The sequence below is a fragment of the Ammospiza nelsoni genome, chromosome 2 (genome assembly GCF_027579445.1).
Source record: "Ammospiza nelsoni isolate bAmmNel1 chromosome 2, bAmmNel1.pri, whole genome shotgun sequence".
Taxonomy (NCBI): domain Eukaryota; kingdom Metazoa; phylum Chordata; class Aves; order Passeriformes; family Passerellidae; genus Ammospiza; species Ammospiza nelsoni.
In genome coordinates, this window is record NC_080634.1 from 51,047,806 (window position 1) to 51,075,253 (window position 27,448).

General features: G+C 45.4%; 1 protein-coding gene across 1 annotated transcript in view; it reads left to right on the forward strand.

The window, feature by feature from the left end:
• Positions 1–27,448, forward strand: part of LOC132087593 (uncharacterized) — a 75,030-nt gene that overhangs the window by 25,665 nt on the left and 21,917 nt on the right. Inside the window, exon 4 of the mRNA XM_059493948.1 lies at positions 6,048–6,115. Coding sequence (XP_059349931.1) covers positions 6,048–6,115 — 68 coding nt within the window. The remainder of the gene's footprint in view (positions 1–6,047; positions 6,116–27,448) is intronic.

The following is a 27,448-nucleotide window of genomic DNA, read 5'->3' on the forward strand; positions in this document are numbered from 1 at the left end:
TTTTCAATAAACTTATGTCCTCAAAGTCATATCAAACATCTTGATAACATCTTGTTATCCCTGCAACAGGAGGATTAGCCTGTGAGTAATCTGGGTGGTGCTGCAGCAAGTGTTTGGGGTTTTTTTAATTGCTTCAAGTGGTTTATGGTCAAATTTAGAGACCAATACATGCAAATCCTGCATCCAAACCTGAGCATTTGTAGTTACTTTTTTGCTTGTATGTAACCTTCTTGCTTTGGTGTGAGCAACTTTGATCTTTGATACACTGACCAGCTTCCTGCAGTAGGCGGAAAAGACATTCTTAACTCTGTCTGCAAGCTGCCTCAAGAGTTTATCCAAGTTGCTGACTCCTAAAATTCAGGCGAGCAGTGCCACAGCACATACTATAAATGACCTTTTTATCCTGGCCTGCTGGCTGTAAACAAGCTTTAGACAAACATAGGCAAGGAAAGCACCATGCTAAGGTGTTTTTGATTTCTTTGTGTTGTTGATATCGTAGTTTGGGTGGGCCCTGCTGAAGTCCCCTATAAAAAAATGCAGTGCATGAAAATGCCTCCCCCATGAAATTTGAAATAATCTTAATTGTAACATGCCAGAGATATTCTAGCACATATCAGAGGTGTCCTGGACCCAAGCAAAGAATGACATGATTCTTATCCCAAGGCACACAAAATGCAGTCAGCCAGTGCTGAGTGGGGAGTGAATCACTGATTCAATGAGCTTCAGTTCCTGATAAAATGTCTGGGAGAGAAGTTACTGGTCAAGGAGTTTTTCTAGGCATTGAGAGCCTAGAAAGCCTGTTTCCTCAGGAAATTTCCAGGAGGAATTTGCGTGGTTTGTGCTTTTCTATGGGTGATGAACGATGTCACTGGATAATTTTGGTCATTCTAATGGCAGTGCAGTATGGGTGGCGCAAAGGGAAAGCAAAGGGGGCTAAAATTCCTCCCTTGTTTTAGATATGTCATGTGCTCCTCACAATGTGGCTGGCACCTCTCACTCTCTGTGCTGATGGGGTGAGGCAAAGTGACACAGGAGCCAGCCAGAGCTCTTGTGCATAGCTGCAGCAAGGTGGGGCAGTGCCATGGACTCCATCAGCTCTCCCTGCCAGGCATGGTGAGGTGCTGTATGGCTAGGAGATCCCCAGACTCAGTGAAGTGCCATGTGGCCAGGGGATCTCAGGCCTGGAGGGCTTGTGGGCAAGTATGGGCTCTGGGCAGCAAGTCCTGCCTTCCCATGTGGCCCAAATATGAAGTCAGGCATTTATCTGGTATATATATATATATGTATATATCCAAGTGATCCCTCCTAGAGGTCCCATCCCATGCTGGGGACACATGGGATGTATGCCTCCCCAGCATGCACACTGTCGCTTTCAAAACTGGCAGTGAATGACCCAACTCTCTATGAGGCAGCAGCAGTGATGCAAGTTTTAAATTAAGAAAAAAAAAAAAAAAGCCCCAGCACACTTCCCAGTCCTTAAGTTCTGATGTCTGAGTATGCCATGTGGCATCCCAGGTGGGATCGGAGCTTCTGATGTCTGAGTATGCCATGTGGCATCCCAGGTGGGATCGGAGCTGTGGATGTGTACTTCAGGTAGCCATCAGCACCAAGGCATGTATCTGCAGGATGTGGGTATGGGAAGTGCCTGCCCAGGTCTGCTTCTGCTGCTTCAGTGTTGAGTAGGCATACTAAAAACTTCATTGTGGTAAGGAATGTCCTCTCTTCTCACCATTTTGGTACTTTTGTGCAGCCTCTCTGGGTTTGTATGATGCATGTCTGAAAAGGAAACAGGAAGGAGCTGCAAGTGGAAATTTCAAGCTGTCAGCAACAGAGCAAACCCCAACCAACTTCCCATAGCCTAGGTGTAAAACTCAGGCTGTGCACTTCACCTTCAAATGACAGAAGATGCTGAATTTTACACAGAGTCTTCTGAGATCAGCAAGGGCTGGAGATTTAAAAAATGTCTTTGTCTTGGTTGTATCTGCCCCAGGAGAGGGCCCAGGTTCCAGCCTCCCTTGGCACAGCTCTGCCTGTTGCCTGTGAGCCCTCTCTGAGATGTTTTTCCTTAGGCTGGGCCACCCTATTTTGTTTGGAGGTGGCTGTGGGAGAGGAGCTTGCCGTGTATAAAAGCTCTGCTGTGCCACTTGATGATGGGGGAGAGAACACTCCTTGGTCTGTTTTGCTCACAACATAAATCACAGTGTCACATTTGTCTTTGGCTTCACCAGAATTGTACCAGAGAGTTTTGGCCCATAGCTGTATAATGCATGTCCAGCTGCCATGAAAATGCATGTGAATAGAACAGGAGAAAAGATCTATGATATGAGATCCTAATACCTGTATTGTCAAATATTTCTGTGTGTACACCATCACCCAATCCAGAACTGGTCACAAACTGTGCATGGAAGAGTACAGAATTTATTCTGATCTCCAGTTAATCAGTTTCTCACCCAAGGACTGATGAGTGTGTGACCTTTTTCTAGGAAAGAGCCACTCCCACCAGCTATAAAATTTCACAAATCCACAAAACAAACAAGTTGCCATTCTGCAAAACCCTCATACCTATGGAATCCTCATTTCCTGCGAGGTGTGGATTTCAGGTGAGCAGTGCTGGATTCTTGGATTACTTTGCTAGGAAGGAGCATACCCAATACATCTGTATCTCTAAGTTGATATGAATCCAACTAAAAAAAATTAGCAGTGAAATTGTGCAAGTTTTGCAAACTTACAGTGTCCCACATAGGTGGTTGTTGTGCTGGTCTGCTTTCATACAGGTAAGGGCTTCCTTCTATGTAAGTGTGAGGATGAGTGAAAATGTGATTGTCCCATAGTACTGACAGATTAAAAACATGATTTTCTAGAGCTGTGAACTCTAGACTTGGTAGAATGGACAGAAAGAGGATAATTTTCTTGGAAAAGACTGGGTAGCTGAATAGGGATTCTTTTAAACAGGATGAAAGTAAGAGAGCAAGGGGTGTGGATCATCAGTGCTTTGCATTTGGAAAAAAGAGCGTGAGGATTTTCAGTCCATGGGGAGATGAATGGAGACAGAAAGCAAGTCCAGAATATGTGAAGGTAGAATCTTCATAAAGCCTTGCTGCAGGGCTGGTTTTCTGTGCTAGTGGTTCGGGGAACTGGTAAAACTGGACGGGGATATTAAAGGCTGTAATCCCAATTCATCATTTATAGCCTGCTCGTGTCCAGGCAGACATGGCCATCCCAGCCTTCTCAGATCCAGTGAACTGCTGCATTTCACAATCATGGAAAGTGCTTCCCAGCTGCACGATCCGAGCGTTTTGAAGTGACACATGGTGCATTATATTAACTTGGTTCAGACAACCAGCTTTAAACATCTGAATCTGATTTCTTGATGCTAATTCTTCTTGCTCAATCTTTATTTCAGCTGTGTGGAATTCTCAGACCTTTTTGACCCTGACTTATCATTTCCTGATGTTTTATTGCTAAGTCATTGAGGTTTCAGTGAGGCTGATGTTTCTAAAATGTGCACACCTTTGATTGTATGCGTGGCTGGCGTGTCAGAGCAAACTTTTCATACGCTCTGTATATATCACTGTCTGCAGTGCTGTGTGCTCTGCAGTTGCACCATTTGGTGTGCTTATCTGCATGCCCCATTAGTGCAGTCCTCCTTAAAATGTGGTTGTTATTTAAGGCTTTTCAAAAGCTCAGCCTCTGCACAGTACAAAATTTGATCTGAGCCTACGTCCGCTCTTGTCACTCAAGTACAGGTTCCATCTGTTCCCCTTTTCCTCTCCCGTTGCTGCTTGCCACATCCAGACCACATGCTGCTTATACATTGTACAATAGACATTTCTGCACACACACTTCTGAAAATGTGGCTCTTAGTGCTTTATTGTTCACATGTGTCTTGTTGCTTAAGGCAAGTTTTATCAGTAACAATTTTGTTGTTTACTGACACATAGAATAAAATGGGTACTGTTAAAATGTGACTTGAGGAGAGTAAAAAGACCTTTGATACACCAATTACACAATTTCTGCCAGCTTTCTGATCACTCTCCCCTGCCACCACTTCCCCAAATTCAGTAGTTACCCAAGAATAAAGCAAGATCCTAACATCACTCACGGTAAGGACCACTCCACTCTGCATGAGGCTGCTCCATGTTGGTAAAAATTCACCAGCACCTCCCCTGCTTCTGTGTCTGGTGAGAAGAAAAGATGGGACCTTCTAGCACTCCTTTCCAGCAAGGCAGCTCTGGCTTCTGCTTTAGATCTCTTTTACAGGTCCCCCATGGCACCTTGCAAAATGGCTACATTCTTCCCTTTGGGGAAAAAAAATTCCCTATAGGAACTAGTTCCAGAAGAGAAATCAGTGCTAGGAAAGCCTATGAAGACGCTTCTTTTGCAGGAGCTGAGCTGAGCTCTAGCAGCTCCCCCAGTGTGCAGACTGGAGCAGACCCAGAGGTATGCAATGACAAGGGAATTAACACAGGCAGATTCCCTGGGAGCCTTCTCAGGCCTTTCCCATCACACCTCACTCCAGACATGTGGTGAGACTGGAGTATCTGCAAACAGATCACAATGGGCGCAACTCCCAGTAATGTTCCTGGGTGTCTGCAGCAGGGATGGCACACAGCCCAATACACTGGATTATTGCCACCCAGGGATTTCCCACACCAGGAAAATCCCCAACTGCCCAAAACCTCCAGTTTCCCACCTGAAGAAACCCAAGATGTGCCCATGGCAATGATAATTTCTCCTACTGGGGAAGACCACAAATGGTAGGAATAGAGCAGTTTCTATCCGATGAAAGCTCCCCTGCCAAAGACAGAATGTGCTTCTGACACAGACACAGTCCCCTACGAGCAGCCACACATCTCCCTTGCATCCTGCACGTGCAACCAGAGGCTGAAAAACCACCTCAGGACAGGATCATAAAGAGCCTTTTCTGGCCATGGACTACAGCCATGGCTCATAGGGTGTCTCATGGCTACTATTCCACCCTGTGGCTCCCATCCCACCCAGTCCTCTCTGCAGATCAGCAGAAGCAGTGAGGAGACCCGAGGTCTCTTTTCCCTCAGAGGGGGTGGGTAGGAAGAGCCAACTTTTGTTTGCACCAAAATTCTCATCATTTTCAGATACAATTCACTGAATATTCTGTGTACCACCCTGTACCAAATTTGAGGTCATCCATTGGAGGGGAAGCATGAAGGATACAAAAGAAGAGAATGGAGCAAGGATATAAAAGAAGAGAATGGAGCAAAGCTCTTGGCAAACTGTAGTAAATTGGAAAGGAGGCAGGTAGGAACAAAAATGAAGCAAGTGCTTAAAAGAGTTATTCAGGAGAAACAAGGGCTTTAAGTGACATTTGAGTATGGGAAAGAAATCAGTATCCGTGGTTTCCACTGGTGTTTGGAGTGCTAAAAGCAGAAGTGGTTGCTGAAGTCTAAACAGGAATGTGAGGCTGAGCTCTCAGCTTCCTCCCAAATTGTATGATTTACAGGCTCACTTGATTTACAGGCTCACGTGCAGAAGAGGCCTTATTTTATAGAATTTCAGGCCTTTTTGAAACAAATTGCTTTGTGAGCAGTGGAACTAGTGGCTCATGGTGTCCTGAGGGTCTCTGACCACTGCTTCATATTCACCTCCCTTCTCTCCTCTCCTCCTAAAATAAAATGGCTGCAATGAGCTCCACTCTTCCCTCATTATATGCTCCAAGACCCTTTCCTGGGCTGCAGTCAGGTCCATATATGCTGGCTGATCAGCTAATGCATACATGGCCAGCCAGCATGCACATAGCCAGGTGACTGCTGGCTGCATTTCTTTAGCTGAGGTCCCTGCCCCTCACACTGCAATCAGTTTGCACAAAATTTGGAGAGGAAATCAGTAGCTGTTGAAATTTCTACCTTTCAGTCCTGTGTGAAATCAGGTACAAATCACTGATGGAGCTGGACAGACAGATGGAATCTGAGCTAAAAAGGTTCTGCTGTATCGGCTTTGGATGTACATATAGCATATTAGTCCAGGTTCTGGAATTCATTTCTCTCTCTCTTTCTCTCTCTCTTTTCCAGCTATTTTTAACCTGGATGTGTTCTGTGATATGTTTCCCACACAGCACAGAAACTGGCACAGCTGAGGGGTGAGTGAGTGGTGGGAGAGGGGAAATCAGGGGATGCTTATGTTGGTGCTGCTGCTGAAAGAAGTGCTCATCAAATGATAGCCTCTCAGATCTGTGTAATGTGGAGTCCCACACCTCCCCACAGAAAAATTGTTACTCTAAATATATTCACAGTCTTAAAGTGCTCAGATACAGGGCAAAAAGAGCTAGAGAAATTAAGGGGAACTCTAAAAATAGCCAGCAGAAACAGCAGCCAGTTTTGAAATGTAATATTTTCTGTCATAGCTTAACATCTTGGTACTGCCCACATTCTTGTGTGTACATCTCAAGATATCCCTTGCAGAGGATCTCATAAGGAAAATTCTGTTTGTGGCAGCTCAGTCTCTGCACAGAGTGCACATCAACTCAGAAACCCTTTATCTGACTTACTATGCATGCAAACCTCAAGCTTGAAAAAACAGAGTTTTCGTATGGAAAAATATAGGAAAAAGCTTCTTGAGTATTGCTTTACAAAATGAGATCTCTAAATATGAAGGATTTCTTCAGTTAACTATAGATAATTATAATGTGTGAGATCTGCTTTTCCCCCATGTTCTGTTTAACACTGTTTGTTAGACATGAAAGGAAAAGAGGATTAAAAGGGAGAGATGGTATTGTAAACAACCCTTCAGGGGAGGTGGGAAAACAACAGTAACTCTCTGAAACAGAACACAAAGATGCCCTTAGGAAAAGGTTTTCAGTGTCCTGCATTTGAAAGTTAATAAGTAAATTGATGTCAAATATTGCTTTAAGGACTGACAGTGCCATCTTTAAGATCTCAAGCATGCACCACAACTGAGAAGAGACAAAGGGAATTTTTAATGGGCAATAAATTGATTAATATTTTTTGAAGCAAAGCTACAAGCAGGTTAGTTCTCATGGGATGTGAATTTGGTCTGTACTTCCTGGCACTGTGACTTTATTTTTTTCATTGCTTTACACTGTCTTTTGATGAAGCACTGATTTTTCTTTTAAAAAGAAAAAAAAAAAGTGGTCTTAGTAAATAATCCTCCTTCAAGTTACAGTAAGTCCCTTGAGGAGTACAGAGTTGGCTGGTTTGGGGGTTGTGTAGGCACATGCCAGAATATCTGCCCACTATCCTGTTATGCCTTGCCTCACACCAAGCTCAGGTTGCTTGGTCATCTCTGCCCCTGCAGAGATGTTGTAAGACCACCTTGTACAGATGCCTCCTTCACCCAGAGCTACCTGACAAGAATGTTTTAAGACCCTACTAATGTCTTCCCAACCTTTTACCCACCCAGGGATCCCAAAACCATACCACCTGTTCCCAGCTGCCTCTTACTTATCCTCACACCTCAGAAATGCACAGGCCACTTCACAAACCTTTCCTACTCCCCATTTCTCAAAAAACTCCTTTGCCATCACCACAACATTGAGATCCATCTGCTTACACTACCATAAGTTGCCAGCCTAAAAAAAAAAAAAAAGAAGAGAGAATCAGCTCCTCAAGTTTAGACACACAGACACAAGGGAGCACATGCCCAGCCTTGAGGGAGTGCATCAATAACACGTCCACCCTTTTATCACTGCTGCTATCTGGCTCACTTAACCTATTCCCAAGGGTCAGCCACTACCTTCCAGTACTTTCTCTGTGGATAAAAAACACTTAGTTTAACTTTTCTGCTCAGCTGCTATGTTCTAGCTCTTCCAGAGCAACTAAAACCCCAGTCTGTTCACACTTTCATGCCAGACCCTGCCTCTCAGAGCTAAAGGGTTGTACTGCTCCTTGAAAACCTCCCAGCACTCAGCTTCTCTCCAGGAGACATCCTGACCTGGTGCAGCATCTGCCCTCTCTGCAGGAGAGGTGCCTGTGCTCCACCACGGATCACATGGCTCCCTTGTCTCTGCAAGCTCGAGTACTTCAGTACTTGGACAGAGAGACAGGCTTGGCTCCTCAGTGTCATCTTCCTCTCCTCTCAGGGCATTTTTCAATACATTCCCCATCTCCTCCCTCTCATTAGCTTCTGGGTTAGTCGCGGGCTCATCCCTATCTAAATGACAGGCTGCCAAACAGGCACATGAGCTTTCACTTGGCTTCCAACAGGGAATACAGCTTTAATCTGCTAAGAATGTAACTCTTAACAGTTCTCCTGCCCCATCAGAGATGACACCATGTGGGATCAGCTCGGCTGTGCTTTCTCTCTCCCCTTTGGAAGTCCCCACCAGCAAGGATGCAAGCTTTACACTATCCAAAAGCAAGATCCCACCTTTCATACACAGGTACATACTCAGACATACATACACTAGCTCAACTGCATCCTGTCCCATTTCTGAGCAATCGGAGCATGAAAGTAGGGAAGCAAGAGGATACTGAGGTGCTCTATGTTTTTATGAGAGAGAGACTGCTTGAACCAAGTGGCTGAGTTCTGTGTAGTCCCAGCTAACTGGCTCAAGGCTCTAGCCAAGCTTGTTGTGACCCTCTTTGGAAAAACTGGAGTTCAGCTTTCGTCTGGCTGATAAAGTTTGTATTGTAAAGAAACCAGAAATACAAGTCCTGCTCAAGAGCTGTGCTGTGCCTCAGGCAAGAATATGAACACAGGCTTCTCCTTCCAAATTACAGTGAAAAAATCAGGTATTCTCAGAACGGCCCTGGCTGGCAAAGCCTTGCTTGCTGAGATACATGTAGTTTGTACATCTAAGGGCAATGATGCGAGACTGGGGACAGCTGGGGCAGGGAAACACAAACCCATTTGGATAAAGGGTTTCCCCATGGTGCAGAACCAAAGAAGAGTTTCAGCACCATGTTTCTCCTAGACACAAGTCAAACCATCTTGATGCCTCATTTGATTTGACTCACCAAGAACAGCATCATGTTCAGCACAAGGTGAAGCACAGAGTAATTGCATGGGCAGGTGTTTGCAGAGAAGCAGATGGGAAAGGTGGGTGCTCCAATACTATCATGGCAAGCATGGAAGGAAGAGTTTGAAGAGGGCTAGGAAAAAATCTCAAAATTCTCCTTACCATGCATGAGATCAGCTGGTACAGCAAAGTTAAGTCTGGGTCTTTTCAGTGGGAGGAGGAAACCTCCCAGGCTGAAAACTGTGCTCCCATTCCTTGTCCTCATCCAATGCCCAGATTCATGTCAAGCATCAATATCGTGTGAAACACGAGCCCTAGTACATATCAATGTAAAAATCCTTGAATTCAAGCAAGTTCCATCACACTCCAGGGAATGTCCAGCTTGTTTCCAGCTTGTTTTCTGCTCCTTCTGTGCCTTTACTCATGCTAGACATGGATTTAGTCTTTTAAAAAAGACACTTGGATTGAACAAAACAGTCTTATTACTGAAAAACCTGTCCTGAAAAACCACACTCCAACATCCCTTTCCTCCCACTCCCTTGCTGCAAGGGCAGTGCTGGGCATAAGTCATCTCTCCACATGCAGGTGTCAAATCAGAAAAGGAAAACCAAGCAAACTCCCGGGACTCCAGTTAGTGAACTGACTGGATCTGCACTGAGTGTAAAGCACAAGCTACGCTCCAGAACTCACTGACATCTCCCTGAAATCCTGAGGATGCACAGTTGGAGACCCAAAGCCAGATCTATAATGTGCTGTAGAAAAATAACAGCTGCTGCGAGGTCCCAAGTCTTGCCATAGCAGGGACTCTTTGGCAGGTATTTCAGAGTCAACACATCTAGACCCCTAACATTATTCCATCCAGTACTGGTGTCTATTTTAACTTGGACAGTGCCCAATCTGCACAGTTAGTGTTTTCCACACAAAAATGCCTGGTTGGTAAACTTCCAAGAAGTTCTATTTTAGATTCAATGAAGAGTAGCAGCTTTCCATGAAACTTAACTTTGTTCTTTCTTCTTCTCTTTTCCCTCACCCCAAGATCCCTAAAAGACCCATAAATTTTCATTTGGAAATGCTACCTGGGGTGCCTCATGGATGTCAGAGTTCATTTGTTCTGTCCTTCAGGCAGTGGGATAGTTTCATTAGAAGCCCTTTTGTACCTTGAAAAAATACCTGGGGGGGCAAGGAAGGTCCCATCTTTACCTTCTCATTGAACTGCTTTTCCTGAAAAGAGTGCAGTAGAGGCTCTGCTGTTGACTTCTGAAAATTCACAATTTTTAACACTGTGTTGCTTCTCCTGTGTTGTGTACGAATGTATGGTCGCTCATCACCATGAGGATGAGGAGCAGAATCACAGCTGTGGAGATTCTCCATGGTCAGCAGAATATCAATCTGCTGATGTGCAATTGCCTCAGAGTGGGAGATACACACAAATCCTACTGCAAACCTCTTATTCTCCTGCATCCAGGTTCCCCTACTTCTGCATAAGAGCTGTTCCATAGCCTGGAAACCATGTCCTAAACAGCTGAAATTTGCAGGAGTATGCCATCTCCTTATCAGCTCCCACTTTGCAGTACATTTCTATACTTGTTTTGTCCCATTCTGTGTCTCCATAGCTCTCAGAAAGAACTGAGCTCCTTCCAAGTTGTAATGATCCTCACTTGTTCAGTCCCTCACAAACAGAAATCACTTTGGCCAAAAGCCAGGACTGCAAAAAGGGCCAGGCACATACACAGGCAGCTTAAAAGCACCTCAGCTTTGGGAAATCCTGCTGGGCTGTAAAAGCTGCCACAAACCCAAATCATATCAAGCAAGGCCTGTCTGATAATTCTTTGGCTCAATCCCCAAACTAGCTAAACTGCTTTTCCATACAAAGTATTTCCAGGTGGGTTATTAGGTCCTGTATCCCTTCCATGTTGTATTCTCTCATGGTTGAAAAAGACATTCCTTAGAACAAGCTATTTTTAAAAGAAAAGCAAATATTCTCCTTTATATTTCTGGCTCCTCTAAACCAGAAGGATACTTTGCAAGACACAAACTGTTCCCACTGAGTAGCACATGGGTCTTATCTGCCCACAGTGTCTGTGCCTGGGCAGGACTTTCAGCTGGGGATATAATTTACATTTTCACAAGGAGATTGATGCTGGTAGAAGTACCAGTGTGAAGAGTTATGCAAGTATGAAGGGTCATGCTTTGTTAAACCTAGTTTCCCTTCCTATATTTTTATAGCAGCATCACTACAGCCACATTTGAGTCTGTGCTGCTTTAATGGTACCAGAGGAGTTAAAAGGAAAGAACTGAGCCAAGGGTGCCCCACAGCTGGTTCTGGCTGGGCTGTGTGAGTCGCAGTGTGAGGAGGAGGCAGAAGGCTGGCTCCACACAGCCCTCCCAGCTTCAGGTAGGCACACCTGGGCTGTTTTACATGTGTGCACACGAGATCCACCAGTAAAGCTTTGCTGAAATAGCTGCACCTATATAAACCCTTCATGGTGTAAGAGAGCAAAGCTTTGGGAGGGCTGGTTTGCTGCACTTGCTGTGGTGGATGGAGCAGGCATTGATCGACCTGCTGTGACTTTGGCCCATTGCAAAAATCTATGCCCAATGTGAACAGGATTGTTGGAAACCAACCACAAGTGTGAGACCTGTAGATCAGTAACTGGATACTGCATGACAGAAGTAGGTAAGGAAAAAACAGGGCTTTCATTTGAAAACTGTAAGGAAAAAAAATGGTTTGTTGGTTGATTTGAGTCTTTCGGGTCTCGGAGGGGAGGTGGAGACAGAACAGTATGAAACCCAGAGGTTTCTGTGAGTTAGAACAAACTGTTTCACTTTGAGACGCTTGCAGACACTTTGATCTGCACATGTGTCTTTAGAAAAAAGAAAAAAATTACCCGCAGTGACCAACAAAATCTGGCCAGGCGGCGATCGCCGGGGTCTGACCGAGCTGCGGGTGAGAGGCCTGTCCCCAGGGCGGGCTGCCTGCGGCACACGGTGCCAGCCAGCATTTCTCTCTCAGCGCTGCTGGGAACAGGCACGTCTCGATGGGAGCCCTGTCAGCTGCGTGTCGCCTCGCCAGCGGCTGCTCCGGGCTGCAGGCAGGGCCGGAGCAGGCAGGGCCGGAGCAGGCAGGGCCGGAGCTCGGGCTGCAGCGCTGCAGGCAGGGCCGCGGCACCGCCGTGACTCAGGCTCCCGGCTGCCCTGCACGGCCTTCCTCCCCGCGGCCTCCCCGGGCCGCGATGCTGACATCGCCCACTCTGGATACCGTCATCTTTTTCCAAAGACAGCGCTGCCAAGCGCTGCTGCCAGCGGCTCACGGCTGTGCCAGGCACTCGGCCAAAGCTCCTGCCCTTAGCCCACGGCAGCCCGGCTCGTCGATGAGTGCCAGTGAGACAGCGTGAGGGCTCCTCTGGGCTGCAGAACAAGCTGGGAGTCCTGGAAAAACTGCGGCATTACCGGCCTGGCAGAGCCTGGAGAGAGCCCCGTGCTCCTGCGGGAGAGCAAAACAAAGCAGGAGCTGTTGCAAACACTTTCTATTTCCTCCCAGTGCATAGTAGAAAGCCTCACCCAAATTTCACTCCCCACTCCCACTTCATGTTAAAAAACAAACACACTCAAAAAAAAAAAAAAAAAAAAAAAAAAAAAGAAAGGAAAAAAAGTCAACATTTGCTACTGCGTGTTGTCCTTGCTTCCATGTGACCCAGGCATGTGATTAAGTTGTTGATACTTGTTTTTTATAGGATCAAATTCATAGCTGCTGTAGAAGCCTGTGTAACTTGTCAGAGCAATTCTCTACCCTTGCAAGTTACACAAGCTGAGGAGCTTCTGTCGGCCACAGGGTATCCAGCCCATCTCAGCCTTCTCCCTGCACGTGTGGCTCCTTCTCTCCATCCCAGCAAAGCCACCAGTTGTATACATTTTTGGGAAAACAGGCAAAATCCCTCTTAGCTGCACTGCAGATCTTGGTGAGAGGCCCCCACCCCATGGCAAGTCAGTATTTTCTTCCAGCCTTTCTTTCTTCCTCTTGGAAGTGCTGCTTAAATGCAAGAGAAGGATAAGACTCCACAAAAAAAAAAAAAAAAAAAAAAAAAAAAAAGGCCCAGCTTGCCAGCCCACGGCGCACTCTGTGTTTGGCTTCCGCTCACAGCCTGCACAGCCCTGCCTGTGTGGATCTGTTGAGTCATGTTGCATGGCTGGATGGGATGGGGCTGTTTGCTTCCAGCCTGCTTTTTGTTCCCAGCTCTCCTGAACCATCAGATGTTACCTGTGCTAGGGAGCCACAGTGTTGCCATCAGGCCCCTTTCCCTCCTTGGCAGGCAGGAACTCTGTGGGACCAAGGGGTCATGCAGAGCCTGTGTAGGGAAAGCGTGGGGACGCCCTTTTCCTCACTCTGCTTGTGGTGTCTCCCTGTGACCAGTGTGCAATGCACTGGGCCACATCAGCCCAGCAGCCACTTCTTAGGTCTCAGTAGTTCCTGTAAATAATGGGGGAAGCCTCTGCATCTGTGACTGCCTTTGAGCAAGCCTCTGAGATACCTACACAAGGCTCTGCTGCTGGGGCTGGCCAGGGAGCAGGCCAGCACCTGATCTGAGGTGTCCTATTTATGAACCTGGAGTCCAGCCACAGGTCCATGATTACACAGAGGCACAAGTAGGAACCAGTGCTGCACTTTTGCTCCTCAGCACCCTGTCAGGGGAGCACTGGGGGTGTGAAATGCCTGTGTCTTTACCTCAGCTTTAATTCCTGAGTACCACAGAATCATGGGATGTGTCAGGCTGGAAGGGACCACAGTGGGGCTTCTCATCCAACTCTCTGCTCAAGCAGGGCCATCCTAGAGCACATGGCACAGGATTGTGTTTAGACACCTCTCTGGGTGTATTGAGGCAGAAGACACAAGTGTCAACCTTAGAGATCTCCCCAGTTTGCCCCAAATCCATGTGTGCTTCTAACTGATGCAACACAGTCTTCTTGGGATTTGCTTTTAATTACAAATGAGTTTTTGTTCACAGTAGTAGGTACTACCTTTCCCTATGGGCTTTAACTGCTTGCAAAGTTGCTCCTGCAGCAGTGGTGTCCCTTCCACTCTTTCTGCAGGGCTCACTGGTGTTAAATTGCTGTGGATGCTTCTACCTGCAGCCATCCATAAGCAATGGAGACACTGCATGTTTTTTGAAGCAGGAATCAGGTGTAACAGTCATATAATCTGCCCCAAACAGAAAAACATTCTATTTTTCTGTGGGTGTCTTGTTTCTGTCAAACATAAAGCCTGAAGGCAGCACTGGACACATGCTTGCTTTTCCCCTTTCCCAATGTTTCCCTTCTTCTGTACTTTGCCACTCTATCTTCCTTCTTGTTGGAAAGGTAAATCTTTGGACATAATAATTTATCATCCCCTCTTTTCATAATGCCTGGATTTGAATAAGAAAGTCCCAATCTCTAAAACTCATTGCAAACTTTTTGAGTTGCCCCATTCTTTGGGAAAAATTTGTGATGTTGGAGTTCTTCTGTTTGAAAAAATATTTGGAAACAGCACATTGCTTTTAATGGCAGTTTAGACTGTCAGATCCAGGAAATTTTAGGCTTTCTGTGCTGAAGTAAGAAATCATAAAATTGATAACTTTGTTTGGGTTAGAAAAGACCTTTAAAGATCATCTGGTCCACCCCCACTGCTGTGGGCAGGGACATTGTTCAACTGGATCATCCGACCTGTCTTTTAACACTTCCAGTGATGGACATCCACTTTCCTGGGCAAGCTGTGCCAGTGTTTGGATGTCAGTCAGCATACATCATATCCCCAAAATATATTTATTTATAGCTTTTTTAGTTTTTTGGTTTTCTAGTCTTCTTGATCATGGCCTGTGTGAGCACCTAGTAGCTTCTCTAGGCTCTCTCCTGTGGCACGCTAGTCTGAAATTCCTTCTCTCCCAAAGAACTCAGGCCACTCGTGTCTGGTTTGCATCAGACCTCTTGTGTCTCTGACACAGGCTGAGGTCTCTGTGCATTACTGGTTTCTTTTTGCTGAACAGGAGCCTCTAAATTTTTAAAAACCTTTATTCCCATGGTTGGGGAATGTTCTCTTTTGCCAGATCACCAAACCATCAGCATGGAGATACCAATTATCCATAGGTCCCTGAGCAATTAGTTGGATAGGGTTGAGTGTGTGGTACTCAGGAGCAGTCAGTATAAATTTTTTGGTTTTTTTCAGATCAGTATAGCTTGTTGTTTCTTGTTGAGAATTACTTTCTGATATTAGCAACCCCCTCTCTTCTCAGAACTCTCTTTTTTCCTTAGTGATGCCAGCAGGAAACCCATTTCTGATGGCAGATATTTATAGGAGTAATAGACCTTCAGTTTTCCAGATTTTAACTGAAATGTCTACTTTGCATTTCAAAAAAAGAGTCTGAAATACTCTGAGAAGGTCTGCCATTTTCTGAGAAACTCTATTAAAAATTAATTTTCAGTTCCTTCCTTTTCTGCCTGCCAATATTCTCTGGCAGGTGGGTGTTTTCTCTGGCCAGGAGGGGGTCTAATCCACATCTGTTTTCTTCTTAGCCTGGCAAGGCCTATAGGGCAGAGATTGCTCTGGTACTTGTGCTGCTGCTGAGGGCAATACGCTGAAGGTCTTCACAAAAAACAGTTCAGCTGCTTTAATTCTCCCAAATCAACAGCTACTTGCAAAAACAGAGAGGAGTATTTTTGCCAGTCTCAGATATCTCTTATTTCCCCATGAAAAGTTACATAGACTTTTGTGCCAGGCAGGGGAGAAACATCAACTCTCCTCAGTGGTCATCACAATTAACTTGAAGCTGTGAGCCAGAGCTGCATTTCATGAGCCCAGAGCTTTCCCATGCAGGAGCTTTAACTTCAGTGATGGGTGGCACATTAGAGATGAGCTTCCAGGCTCCCAACGCAAGTCTGTTGCAATAACTCTGTTGATCAAATAAAGTTTCTGTTCACAGCACAGAGCCAAAAACTGTTTTTGATTGCAGCCTTGAGGGGTATTTCTTGGCTCATAGTCAATGTTTTAAGCAATGTGCTGCTCTACAAGTCATTACCAATGTTTGAAATCTCTTCCTTCTTACTATTATCCTCAGAGATGTGGAATGAAGACTATTTACCTTTTCCTCATAGTTCATTATGATTATTAAGCCAGGTATGAGGACTTGTGCATGAGAGTTGAATATAGAAGGCCTGTTCTGGCTGTGATATTATTTTCAGAAGAAGTGAGTATATTCAGAAATATGGCCAAGTTTTTCTTTTTTTCTTCTCCTAACTGTATTTGTGTACAGAGATTTCAGGATTTCACAATACCATGTTGTATATGCACTCTGTGCTGGAAGCAGTAATAACAAGGTTTCTCACTGCTACATTACCAAGACACTTAAACAAGCCTCTCATTAATAAACTGCTGCCTATACCTTCAGATTCCAGTGCCTGGTCTCACCACTGCTCATTCTCTCAGCTGTCTTTCCACCCCTCCGCTGAATTTAAAGCTACTTTGGGTGCCCCACCTTCCCCTTTGGGTCCTACCAGCTCCTGTGAAACACATCCTGAGGCCATCTCAAGAAGTGAGGAGTGAGCGAGGTCCCAGCATAGATGGGGAATGTGGGCACTTGCAGATGTGTCCCCACCACACCCACAGCAGCTGTTTCCAGCTGGAGCCACCATGTGCTGCTGTGCAGTGCCATGCAGGAGTGCTGTGAGGGTAGGAAAGGGTGGATGTCTGCATTGGCAATGGGTTATATGGCAGCAAAAGAGCAAAACTTGTTCAGCCAGGCTTTGATCAACCTGGCTATGCTGATTCTAGCCCTGGGGGCACCTTGGGCTCTTCAGACCACCTTCACTTGCTGCAGTGGAGGTGGATCCTGACGTCCTTCATGGCTTTCTCGCTACACGATTGAGCCCTGTTTTCAAGCAGGCTCATTTACATGAGACTTCCACCCATTATTAATTACATTCAGGCTCCTCCATGCCAAAATCTCTTTGGAAAATGCAAGTTGCTGTTATAAGTCACTGCAGACAGTGGGTGGATTAATTGTCTCATCTGAAGTCTGTGAGTAATATTTCTCTCAGCCCCTTTTTCCAAGGATGGGGAGATGGCAGTGGTGAAGATCCTGCTGTTGATGGAAGTGGGAACACAGAGAGCAAGCTGCAGTGGGTACAGAGCCTGAACTGTCCTCTTCTTCCCTTAAATTTAGTCTTGACAGGTCACTGTGGAACAACCTGATGTATTTGTTCTCTGGATGGAGAAAACTGAAATTTCTCAGGCTTTTTATTTGTCTTGTTTCATAAGCACTTCACCCATTCTTAAATAAAAATGAGATGTCTGCATAGACCATGAACACTTTCACACTGTACAGTTTTCTCCTGAAAAGCAAACTTTTCCTGCTCTGAAGAATATGGGGTTTTGCTGGGCACATCAATTTGCACATTCTCCCCACTGGCACTGTCCTTTATCTTCTGCTTCCAGGTCACTGTGGCACTGCATTGGAGTCTGCAGGAACAGGGACTGTTTCATGACTTGTAGCACCTACAAAAGTGAGGTTTTAATCTAAACACACATCCCTAGTCCATAAATACAATAAATTGGCATAATGAAAATGGATAACGGGGAGTGCATTTCATTGTGGAAATAGTACCTAATATGGGAATAATTCCTAATTCCTCAGGGTTCCAGTGCTCCTTTCTGCTTTGCTTCGAGCACTCAAAGGCATGCTCACCACAAGATGGTTTGTGTTAGGAATGATGACATTTGCTTAATTAAATTTCAAAAATATCTAAGTGGCAGCCCTACTGGGCCAGAGTCAAGAACTTTTCCATGTTTTGTGGTGCTCAGGCAATGCTGTTGGTTGGTGACTACTGAGTTTTCAGTTTATACTCTCAACAACACGTTGCTGATGGCAAATATGATCTGACTCTTTGGTCTGGAAGCCTTACCAATACAAATCTGTCTTTATAACTTAGCTATGCTACTCTAGCCAAAGAGAAAGCAGCATTAACTAATAATTCTGTAGATATGTGGATGACTTTTATTAATAATATAACCAGGTATTATATTAATGTTACAGTCCCTGAGAGCAAATGCTCATAACCAGGATCATGCTGCATTGGACTCTCAGCAAGGAACAGGACATACATGCTCCAAAGTGGTTGACTGCAAGAAAAAATAGATGGATATAGATAGGATCATGTAGGGCCAGGAGCAGGTATGGATACAAGGCTCTGCTAGCAGAACTGAGCAATGGGGACAGTGTCTCATCTTACATGGAGCTGTCACCAAGGTTAAGTCAACCTGTCTCAAAACTGTGTCGATGAAGAAAAAGAGACAGATCATTGCCATGGAAGACTCCCTTCTGAAGGGAGAAGAAGGCCCCATATGCTGGCTGGAACCACTTCTGAGGGAGGTGTGCTGCCTGTCTGGGACATGGGTTTAAGATGTGAAGAGAAAGGTTCTTGCCCTCGAGTTGTTCTCCACTATTAGTTTTCTGGTAGGCAGCAATGAAGTTGCACCAGGAAGTCCAAAGGCAATCAGGAGACACTTCAGAGATTTGGGACAATTGGTTAAGGGATCTGGACCATAGGCAGTGTTCTCCCTTATCCTACCAGTTGCAGGGGATGATAAGGAAGGAAATAGGAAGAGACAACAGATCAATACCTGTCTCTGAGCCCAGTGTCACCCACAGCATTTGGGGGATTTTGATCATGGGTCAGTTTACATGACAGCAGGGCCACTGGTCACAGATGGGACATACCTGTGTCAGAGGGGGAAAAGGATCTTTGCCCTGAATACTTGGAAAAATTTGTTCACCAAGGGGATTGTCAAGCATTGGAACAGGCTGCCTAGGGAAGTGATGGAGTCACTGCTCCTGGGGGTATTTAAAAGACATGTAGCTGTGGCACTGAGGGACATGGTTTAGTCGTGCACTTGGAACTGCAGGGTTAACAGTTGGGCCCAATGCTGTTATAACTCTTTTCCAACATAAATGATTCTATGATTCTATGACTGCATTCCAGCCTATCCACATGCCTTTAAAATCAATACTCAAGATCCTTTCGGTCAGCAGATCAGAACAGGGTTGTCTTTTAAGCAGTAGCAAATGTTGAGATACCAAAAACACCATGTAAATCCGTGTGTATGTACAAAATGTTGTCAGTTCCTGGCACTTACCAGATACTCCTCCAGCTCCAGAGCATGCATACAGCCCCATACATGTAGCAGCTCCCCCAGACCTCATGCCAGTCTCCCTGAAACTTGAAAATGTGGTACATGCAGGTGTACTTTGTAATGGCAGCACATTTCAGCAAGGCACAGTGTTTGGTGCTAGTGCAGCTCTGAGGGAACTGTAGCTTCTCTGTGTCATCTTTCACTGATTCCACCTTTGCTTCTGTCTCCATTCCATCTGTTTTAATTAGGTTCATCATAGTTGCCACAATACTGCTGCTGCAGAGCTCCCCAGAATGTCTGGCCCTGTCAGTACCTGGCACAGTGAGCAGAGGTTGTAGGGCTGCTGTCTGCCACGAGGAGAGCTAACAGAGCTGCTGGGACCAAGTCATCATGGGCTGAATGCAGTTTGGGGTGAAAAGGCTAGCACAGGCACTCGGCTGCCAGAACACTCATGGGTGGAGAGGAGCCCTGAGGCAGCACTTTTGTGCCATGTCTTCACTTTGAGGATTGGATCTGGCCTTGAGGGCATCTCAGAGCCCTGGGAGGCTTTGAGGGTGGTACTGGGGCTGTGTATGGGTGTGCTGTTGATGCATTATGGAATTCAGAGGGCAAAAGCTTGGTCAAAGAAACAGCAATTAGTCCAGAGGTGCCTAAAACTGAAGAGAGCAGATGGAGCAAGTAACCCAGATGTATCCAGCTGGACAAAACAAGTTGTATATAAACAGTCTCAAACTGTTTACAAAGTCCAAAAGAAAGAGGAATACGAAAGATTATTTTTCTCTGTGAGAGCAGAGGACACATGCTGGTTCTTTGTCCCTTCCACCATTGTTGGACAGCTTGTTGCTGGTGATGACATGGCCTGTGCCTGTGGTGTTTTGGAGTGTGGGGCTCCCCGTGTTACACAAGCGCTTCCATTGGTCACCCAGCCATTTCTGCAGTCTCTGCAGATACATCAGGAGAAGCAGAACAACTACAGGCACCCGTTCATTTGACTTCTTTCTCTGCTGCAAAAAGCAAGTTCGACTTTCATCTGCTGCAAAAAGGAAAAAAAGACCATTTTAAAACTCTGTGGGGGATTTTTTTACCCCATACCCATGCAGGACAGCAGGGTAAGGCTGCAGCACTGCAGAGAGATGGCTTATCAGAAACTTGTCTGCCATGATGAGTAAATAAAAACAGCGACTAGATCCTCTTTTCCCAAGAGAGGGGGAAGTTGGCAGAGGACATTCAGAGAATGCAAAGGGCTAGTAAACATTGCAAAGATTGGAGTGGCATGGAGTTGCAGATCTCTGGCTAGAGAAAGAAATTGTTTCAGGCAGCCAGAGGATGCTGCATGATCCCTCTGTTAGCAGAAAAGGAGCCTGCTGAAGTGTCTGTGGTGTGCATGAGTGGAAGCAGCAATAAACTGTGCCAGGATCCTCAAGTGAACAGAACCTGCTGCAAGGAGACATGGTCTGGGTTAGTTGATGACAAGCAGAATTCCCAGCAACAATTGCCTCCTACCCTGGGATATCTCTTCTTCTACTATTTAGTTCTGAGTGAAGCAATTGGACTGTCAACACTCATGGCTAGACCATGCTCACAGGACCACAAGCCATGTTTCTGCAGCAAAGTGGAGACTAGAGGTGGACACAACACACTGCTGCCTGTGGGAGAAGGAAGAGTGGAGAGGGACTAGCATTTCTTAACATTTACTGCTAGCTTCTTGGAAAGAAGACTGCAGGACTAGCTCCTTAGTTGGCATAAAAAGACACGTATCCATGGAGCTGAAGAGTGTTCATTTCCTTCACTAGGAAAATAATAGAAACACAAAAATGTTTGGAAAAGTCCTGTGAAGGCCCAAGGTCATCCAGGCTCCTGCTTAGCACAGGACTATCACATTACATCAAGTCAGCTTTGGCATTGTCTAGCCAACTCATGAAAGCCTCCAATGATGGAGAATTCACAGTCTCCCTCTCTGGGACATGTTTTCTGCTAACGTCCATTCTCTTCTCCCAAGATCCAGGCTGGGTTTGTTGCCCCCCGTTTGTCCACCTGTTGCCTGCAGGATGGATTGGGGTCCGTCCATCTCCTCCTGAGGGAGGTGTGATTGGCAATAGTGTCCTGTTGGATCACCCCTCCATCTCCCTGTCTCTGGACTAACCCCACCCAGCTCGCTCGGCCTCTGCTCCTAGCTCCTACACTCTGCCCCAGCTGTCTCAGACTCCTCTGACTGGCTCTGCTCACACTGAGGGGTCCAGAGCAGCACGGAACCTCACCCATGGCCTCTGTGGAACAGAGGCTTCCCTCTCCCTGCCAGCTACATGCCTCCTCCTGCAGTCTGCCAGGCACTTTGTCCTGCTGGCAATGCCCGCACACGCTGGGCTCAGACAAGGTGGGACCTGTAATTATAGCAGCATGAAAAGCAGCAGAGGTCTCATTCACTGCATGGAGATAGTACAGTAAGCAAACTGATTTAAAATCCAATTTCATAGACACAGAGATTACATTAATCTCTTTTAATAGCTAAACAATTCCATTTTCAAGACAGGACAAAGCATGGGGATATTCTTGACAAAACTGGTGCTTCAAAGGTGCCTACATCAGATTTCCAATCCTAACTCCTAAGCTGCTAATGGTAGAACCGATTGTATCTTTTCATACAGTAGTGCTACAAAACTTGCTTTTAATCTCCTCTTTTTGTAACACACTGTAGCTGCCTGGGCTTGCCTGTGGGAAGCAAATGTAGATTGTCTTTGCTTTCAAACACCATATGAGGAAACTTACCCAGCCCTCACCAACTGATCTTGGGGGCCTGTGGAACAATAAAAGCCCAAGTTATCAAAGTATCTGTAAACTGGCTTCTGATTTCTAGCTGGAGTACCTCCCTGAATCTGGACCCTTTGATTTAAGGTAGCTGCTTTCTTTCACCATGTCTCAACAGGCAGGAAAGAGCATAGCTTTAATTCCTGTTGGCTCAGTCACATTTGCTCAATATGACTGAAAACCCCCTTGACCTCTAGAAATGCAAAAGTGAATGTGGATCTACATTGGAATCTTCTGCCCTTGTAGTAAGTACTGTGTAATATGCATGGATGTTTCTATACTGCCAAAAATATTCGTGTAAAATGCTTTTCTTGTTGACACTGTTTTGCTTGGAGAATCCAAGTTATCTGTCCCAGGGAAGGCACTATTTATTTAACTAGATTGCACGTTTTTAGAGAATTTTCACGTCTTGTAGTCTAGCCGTATCCATTTTGGGTTGATTTCTAGTGTTTGTGTTGTGATTTAGGGCTCTGACAAATGAGCTCTAACAAGTGATGGTGAGGTGACTGAAGAGGACTCACCCAGCTGCTCTTACTGCTCTGCTGATAAAGATTACAGTCCCTGCAGTGGAGCTGGCAGAAGACAACATTTGTCCAGGGCAAAGCTGCTCCAAATGGCATTGGAGTTGAAATCTCCAAGGGGGTGGGCTTATACTAAACAGAAGACTGTGAACTAGAGATACTAAGATGTTGTCCATAATGGTTTATGCCCACCTAGAACAGCTCTGCTTCAGTGCCTCAAGTCCTAACAGATCCTGCCTCATGTTCCTGTCCCTTCCTTTACACCAGAACTGGCAGTCATCTGATGCTAATACAAAATTATATAGAGCCTTCAAGCCAGCCAAATTTTCTTCTCATTCACCCAGAAGGTGTGGAGGGGACTGAAACACCACCAACTTATATCAGATTAATCATGGTAACCTGTTTCTCAGGCAGCAGTGAAAGTGTTCCTGGGTCTCAGTGCCGCTCTACCCTGTGGTCACAGAGTGATGTCAAGCAACAGCAGGTGACAGTGTCTTCATCTGTTCATTTGTTTTCCACCCAAACAACAAACTGGGGCCAGAGCCTTCCCCTGATGCTCCTGCATGGCCAGCCAGCAAGGCTCTGCTGCCAGGGAAGTCCCTTCTGTCCTGTTCTGCTACAGGGGTAACATGCTGTAGTGGTGGCCTGGCTGTCAGGAATGGAGCTGGCATGAGCAGTTGTCTCTTTCCCCTCCTGACTCGGGGTGTCTGGCCAGAGACTGCCCTTGCACCCCCATGCAGCAGCAAGCAGGAACCGCAGCAGGAGAGTCAGGACTGACTGACCTGAGCACTATTTCCTGGCTAAATTACATAAGAGTTTTCCTCTCCCTGGCCCATTACTAACATGGCAAAAAATCAGTGGGAAAATGCCTGGGCCTTAAATATACAATGAGCCTTTCCCCACCCATTACCACCTAACTGATAAGCTGCTCCAAGCTATCTTGTTTATGTTTATGAGTCTTTAATACCTCATAGCATTTGCGTTTGCCTTGAAGCTACAGGCAGCTATGTGCTGTAGCGTGCTGAATTTTCGTGCTGTAAGTACAAACAGATGTTTGAAGATCTGCTTTGAAGCAAATCTATGCCCTCTACATTCTCTCCCAAGACTCCTCAGGAACAGTATGCATCACTGTATTCAGAGGAAAGCTTTGAAGGGCAGTGAGAGAGGAGACACATAGGAATAGTTAGCAGTGGAACAGGAACACAGTCACATTTCTATTGCATAAATCCTTCACAGCAACGCTTCGGGCAGCAGTGTGCCTTAAAAAATTTGCAGGGCCTCATTCCTACAAAGCAGCTGTTGCTGTATGCACGTCTTGCCTAGCCTAAGTCACTAGCTAGATCCTTGTTGCCCTCAAGAGCTATTTCCTGCAGCCTAAATAATTTCCCTGATACCAAAAATCTCAGGGTGAGCAGAAGTAGTAAAACCTGAGCAATGTGCACAGATGGCTCTTTCTCACTTCCACTGCTTCTGCCAGCTTCTCTTAGGCGTGGAAAAGCTTCAGGAGGCGGACTCAGGTGGCATTAAGTAATTTGACTCTCTCAAAAACTCAATTTAGAGTCAAAACCTGTGAGATACCCCATAATACTTCATGTTGCATGCAAAATAATGGGGAAGCTTAAACAGCTTCTGCCTCAGGCAGCTCCCAGTTTATGTCAGAACACAACAGAAAGGCTGAGAGGGAAAGGTAAGATGGCAGTGGTGAAAACAGCCAAGATTGTGTGGTGATTGCTGTGTGGGAGGTTGCAGCCAGGACTCTCAAATGACTCAAACCACCATGGTATGGTTTTGGTTTTATTTCTTCTTTTCTCACATTTTGAGGGAGAAGAGGGTGTGTCTGGAGGTTCAGATGCTAGCTTGGAACTTGGGTGATCTACATTCAGGTATCTGCCTTGCCAGTGACTCCCTTGTGTATGCTGGTCCCATCCTTCAGCCTTTTGCCCCTCATTTTCCAAGGAAGAATGTGTTTCCATACCCCTGAGGTGTGTGAGGTTAATACCTGTGAGGAATTTAGCTACAGTATGAGAGAGAGTCATATCAGGCCATGAAGTGGTTTGGTCTGTATTACCTTTTTACCGTAGGCAATGGACAGCAAAGGGGATCCTTCAGAGCACTGTGTGTAGCTGACTTTTAAATGCAAAGCAGTGTTTGACCTGAGCTGCACAGGGAGCTGATATTGTGCTGTAAATCTTTCTAATTCCCTCTGGACTTTTCCTTAATTCTGCTTCATTTCATGCCTCTCACATTTCTTGCTTAAACATGAAAACTATTCATACCTTTATACAATTCTTTTTCATTTCCTAGTAACCACTCTTTTGTCTTGCCTAATTCCATTTCATCTGATACAGTTCTTCCTCCCTTCCTCCTCCTCCTCCTCCTCATCCATGAGCTTAGGGGATCTCAAAAGGACCTATCTGGGAGCCTGAAAGCTGCTTGCTGTACCCCTCCTTACCCAGCACCCCTAAAGTGGCCTGAGTGGAGAAAAGAAGACATTCTGGGGGAGACAGCTGACTGCAGGGCCTTCCCCTGAGGATTACACTGTGTACATCAGTACTGTAGTGAACAAATCTTGGCAGAGGTAGTGGCTCCTGCAAGTCATGTACAGCAGATCTCCTTTAAGCAGCAATGAAATTTGTGATGTTTTTGTTTGATATCTGCAACCTCAGGGGAAAGAAAGTGTGACTCCTGCCTTGTGTTTGCAGCTGAAAACTTATTAAGGACAGAAAAGAAGATGACCTCTATTTTTTTAATATTCTGCATGTACAAACATGGTTTTTTCAGTGTAAATTGAGAGATGTAAGGCTCTGTGGGAGTGATCTCCTTCTAGGAACTTATTTCATGTGGCTGTGAGGGGCTCAGCAAGATAGGATGGGAAAAAAAAAAAGAAAGAGGCCCAAATCTCTAGATAACTGAAAAAGTGAAAGTGCCCAGTGAACGAATCCTCACATGAAATCTCCTGTTTCTCCAAAAGAAATGAAACCTTTCCCAGGGATCTGACACCTACTTATAGTGTTTTGTCTTCTAAAGAACATCCAGGTTACACTAGGAAGTATGACCTGCCCAATCATAAGTCAAAACAAATAAATATTCTTGGGGCTTGCCTTTTGCCTGCTCAGTGCCAGTTTTTCTGTGCCTAGCATGAGTCTTTTAATAAATTCTCCATGAACATGGAGGCCAGGTAGTCAGCTCCCTGGCCCTGTCACCTCCAAGGTGGCTGACAAAACACAGGAGAGCTCAGATAGCCAATGATCCCACATCCCAACAGGTTGGCACTCCATTTTTGACCTTGCTAGTTCTCAGTGCAGGGCTTCCTGCTCGATCTTGTCTTTCAAGGAGGGGCTGTCCAGTTCCCTTTTAGAAAGGGCAGTTTTTAAAATTGTCCTTGCTTGAAAGAAAACATTGTGTTGGGCAGCAGTGAAAACAGAGAGCTGAATGCAGTCTGGTGTGTGCTGTGCTGATGTGATGAGGCTGGGCCATGAGTCCAGGAAGTTTTGCTCATTTCTGCACAGTGTGTTGGTAAGCTGCTCTGTACATTAATTTTCCTTTACCCTGGAGCTTCCTCTCAGGACCCTGCCAGTAACTTGATCTTGCTTTGATAAACCATCATGCAGACACGATGTGAAACTGTAGTCCTAATGACCTGTGTTATTTAAAAATCAAATGACACTTTCTCAAGAGAAAGTTCTTTAGTTCCAGTGTTTTCCTAAGATAACTATACCAAGGCAACATATTACCCTCCCCTGTAGTTTCATTTATTGCTCACTTTGTCTAAACTCCTGCATGCCATAGCGCTGCACTATTTTGTCATGTTCCACCCCATCATTTCAAAATAGCTTCTCTGTTTGTTTAAAAGTACAGCACAAGCTTTAAAGACTTGAGGAAAGTGATGCTATATACTTTGTGTAATGATGTACAGCCTGCCGGCTCAATTTCACTGCCTTGTAGCACCAAATTACGAAACTCTTTGCCTCTTCATCTCCCCTGTCTTCTGAGCTAGCAAGAGATAAACAGGAAAAAGGGGAGACACCTTCTGTTTGATATTGTCTGACTCTCAAGTCAGTTCAGGCTCTGATATTAATAACTTCCTGTTTTGCTGTAAGCCTTCTGATAAGTGAAAAGCCTCCATGCATGTTGACTTTTCATCCTGAACTCAGGCAACTACATGACTGCTGTATTCCCAGCCCCTGGGCTACAAATTCCAGTTAGATGCTTACCTCCAGGCAAGAATTTTAGAGTTGGAATTCAAATCACTGAAAATTTAGGTGCCTAAATGCACAGTTAGTTGCCAAAATACAAATGACCTGACTTGCTGACTCTGTGAGTGTAGTGGGACTTAAGAGGGCAGAATCTATACAAATCAGACTAATTTTATTTACGAACTCAAGTAAGGATCCTAATCTGAAATGTTGGGCTGTTGTTCATTGCTCAGGATGTGCTCAGAAGCTAGAAACAGAAAAGAGGATCTGCAAAATAATGTGGAGAAAGGTGCATTTGTGTAATATCACTTGTGCAAGATGCTTGTGAAATGTAGTATACGCTGCATTGCGTATTTTTTTCACACATGCTTAAAATAGTAAGGCCTTTTCTTTTCCAACTATGTGTAGCAGGTTGACCCTGGCTGGGTGCCAGGTGCCCACTAAGCCAAGGGGACAGGGGAGACAATAAGATGGAGAGCAACCAGTGGGTGAGGTAAGGCAGTTTTATTACAGTGAAAGAAAAGAAATAAGCGAGAACCTGCGTGTGTGTACAAAAGAAGGGAAAAGTCAGTCTCTACTTCCCATCAGCAAGCAATGTTCAGACACCTCTGGGAGGCAGGGCTTCAGCATGTGTAATGGCTCCCTTCTATCAGTCCAGGGGCCAGTTTGTTAGGGTGTTTGCCTGTTCAGGAGTAAATTCCCAGGCAATGGGAGATGATTTAGGTGATTTAGAACCGCCCTAGGAACCTGCCCAAATCCCTCCACACACCCTTCTGCCCAGGAACTGGATGCCTCAGGGCACATTTTAATAGCT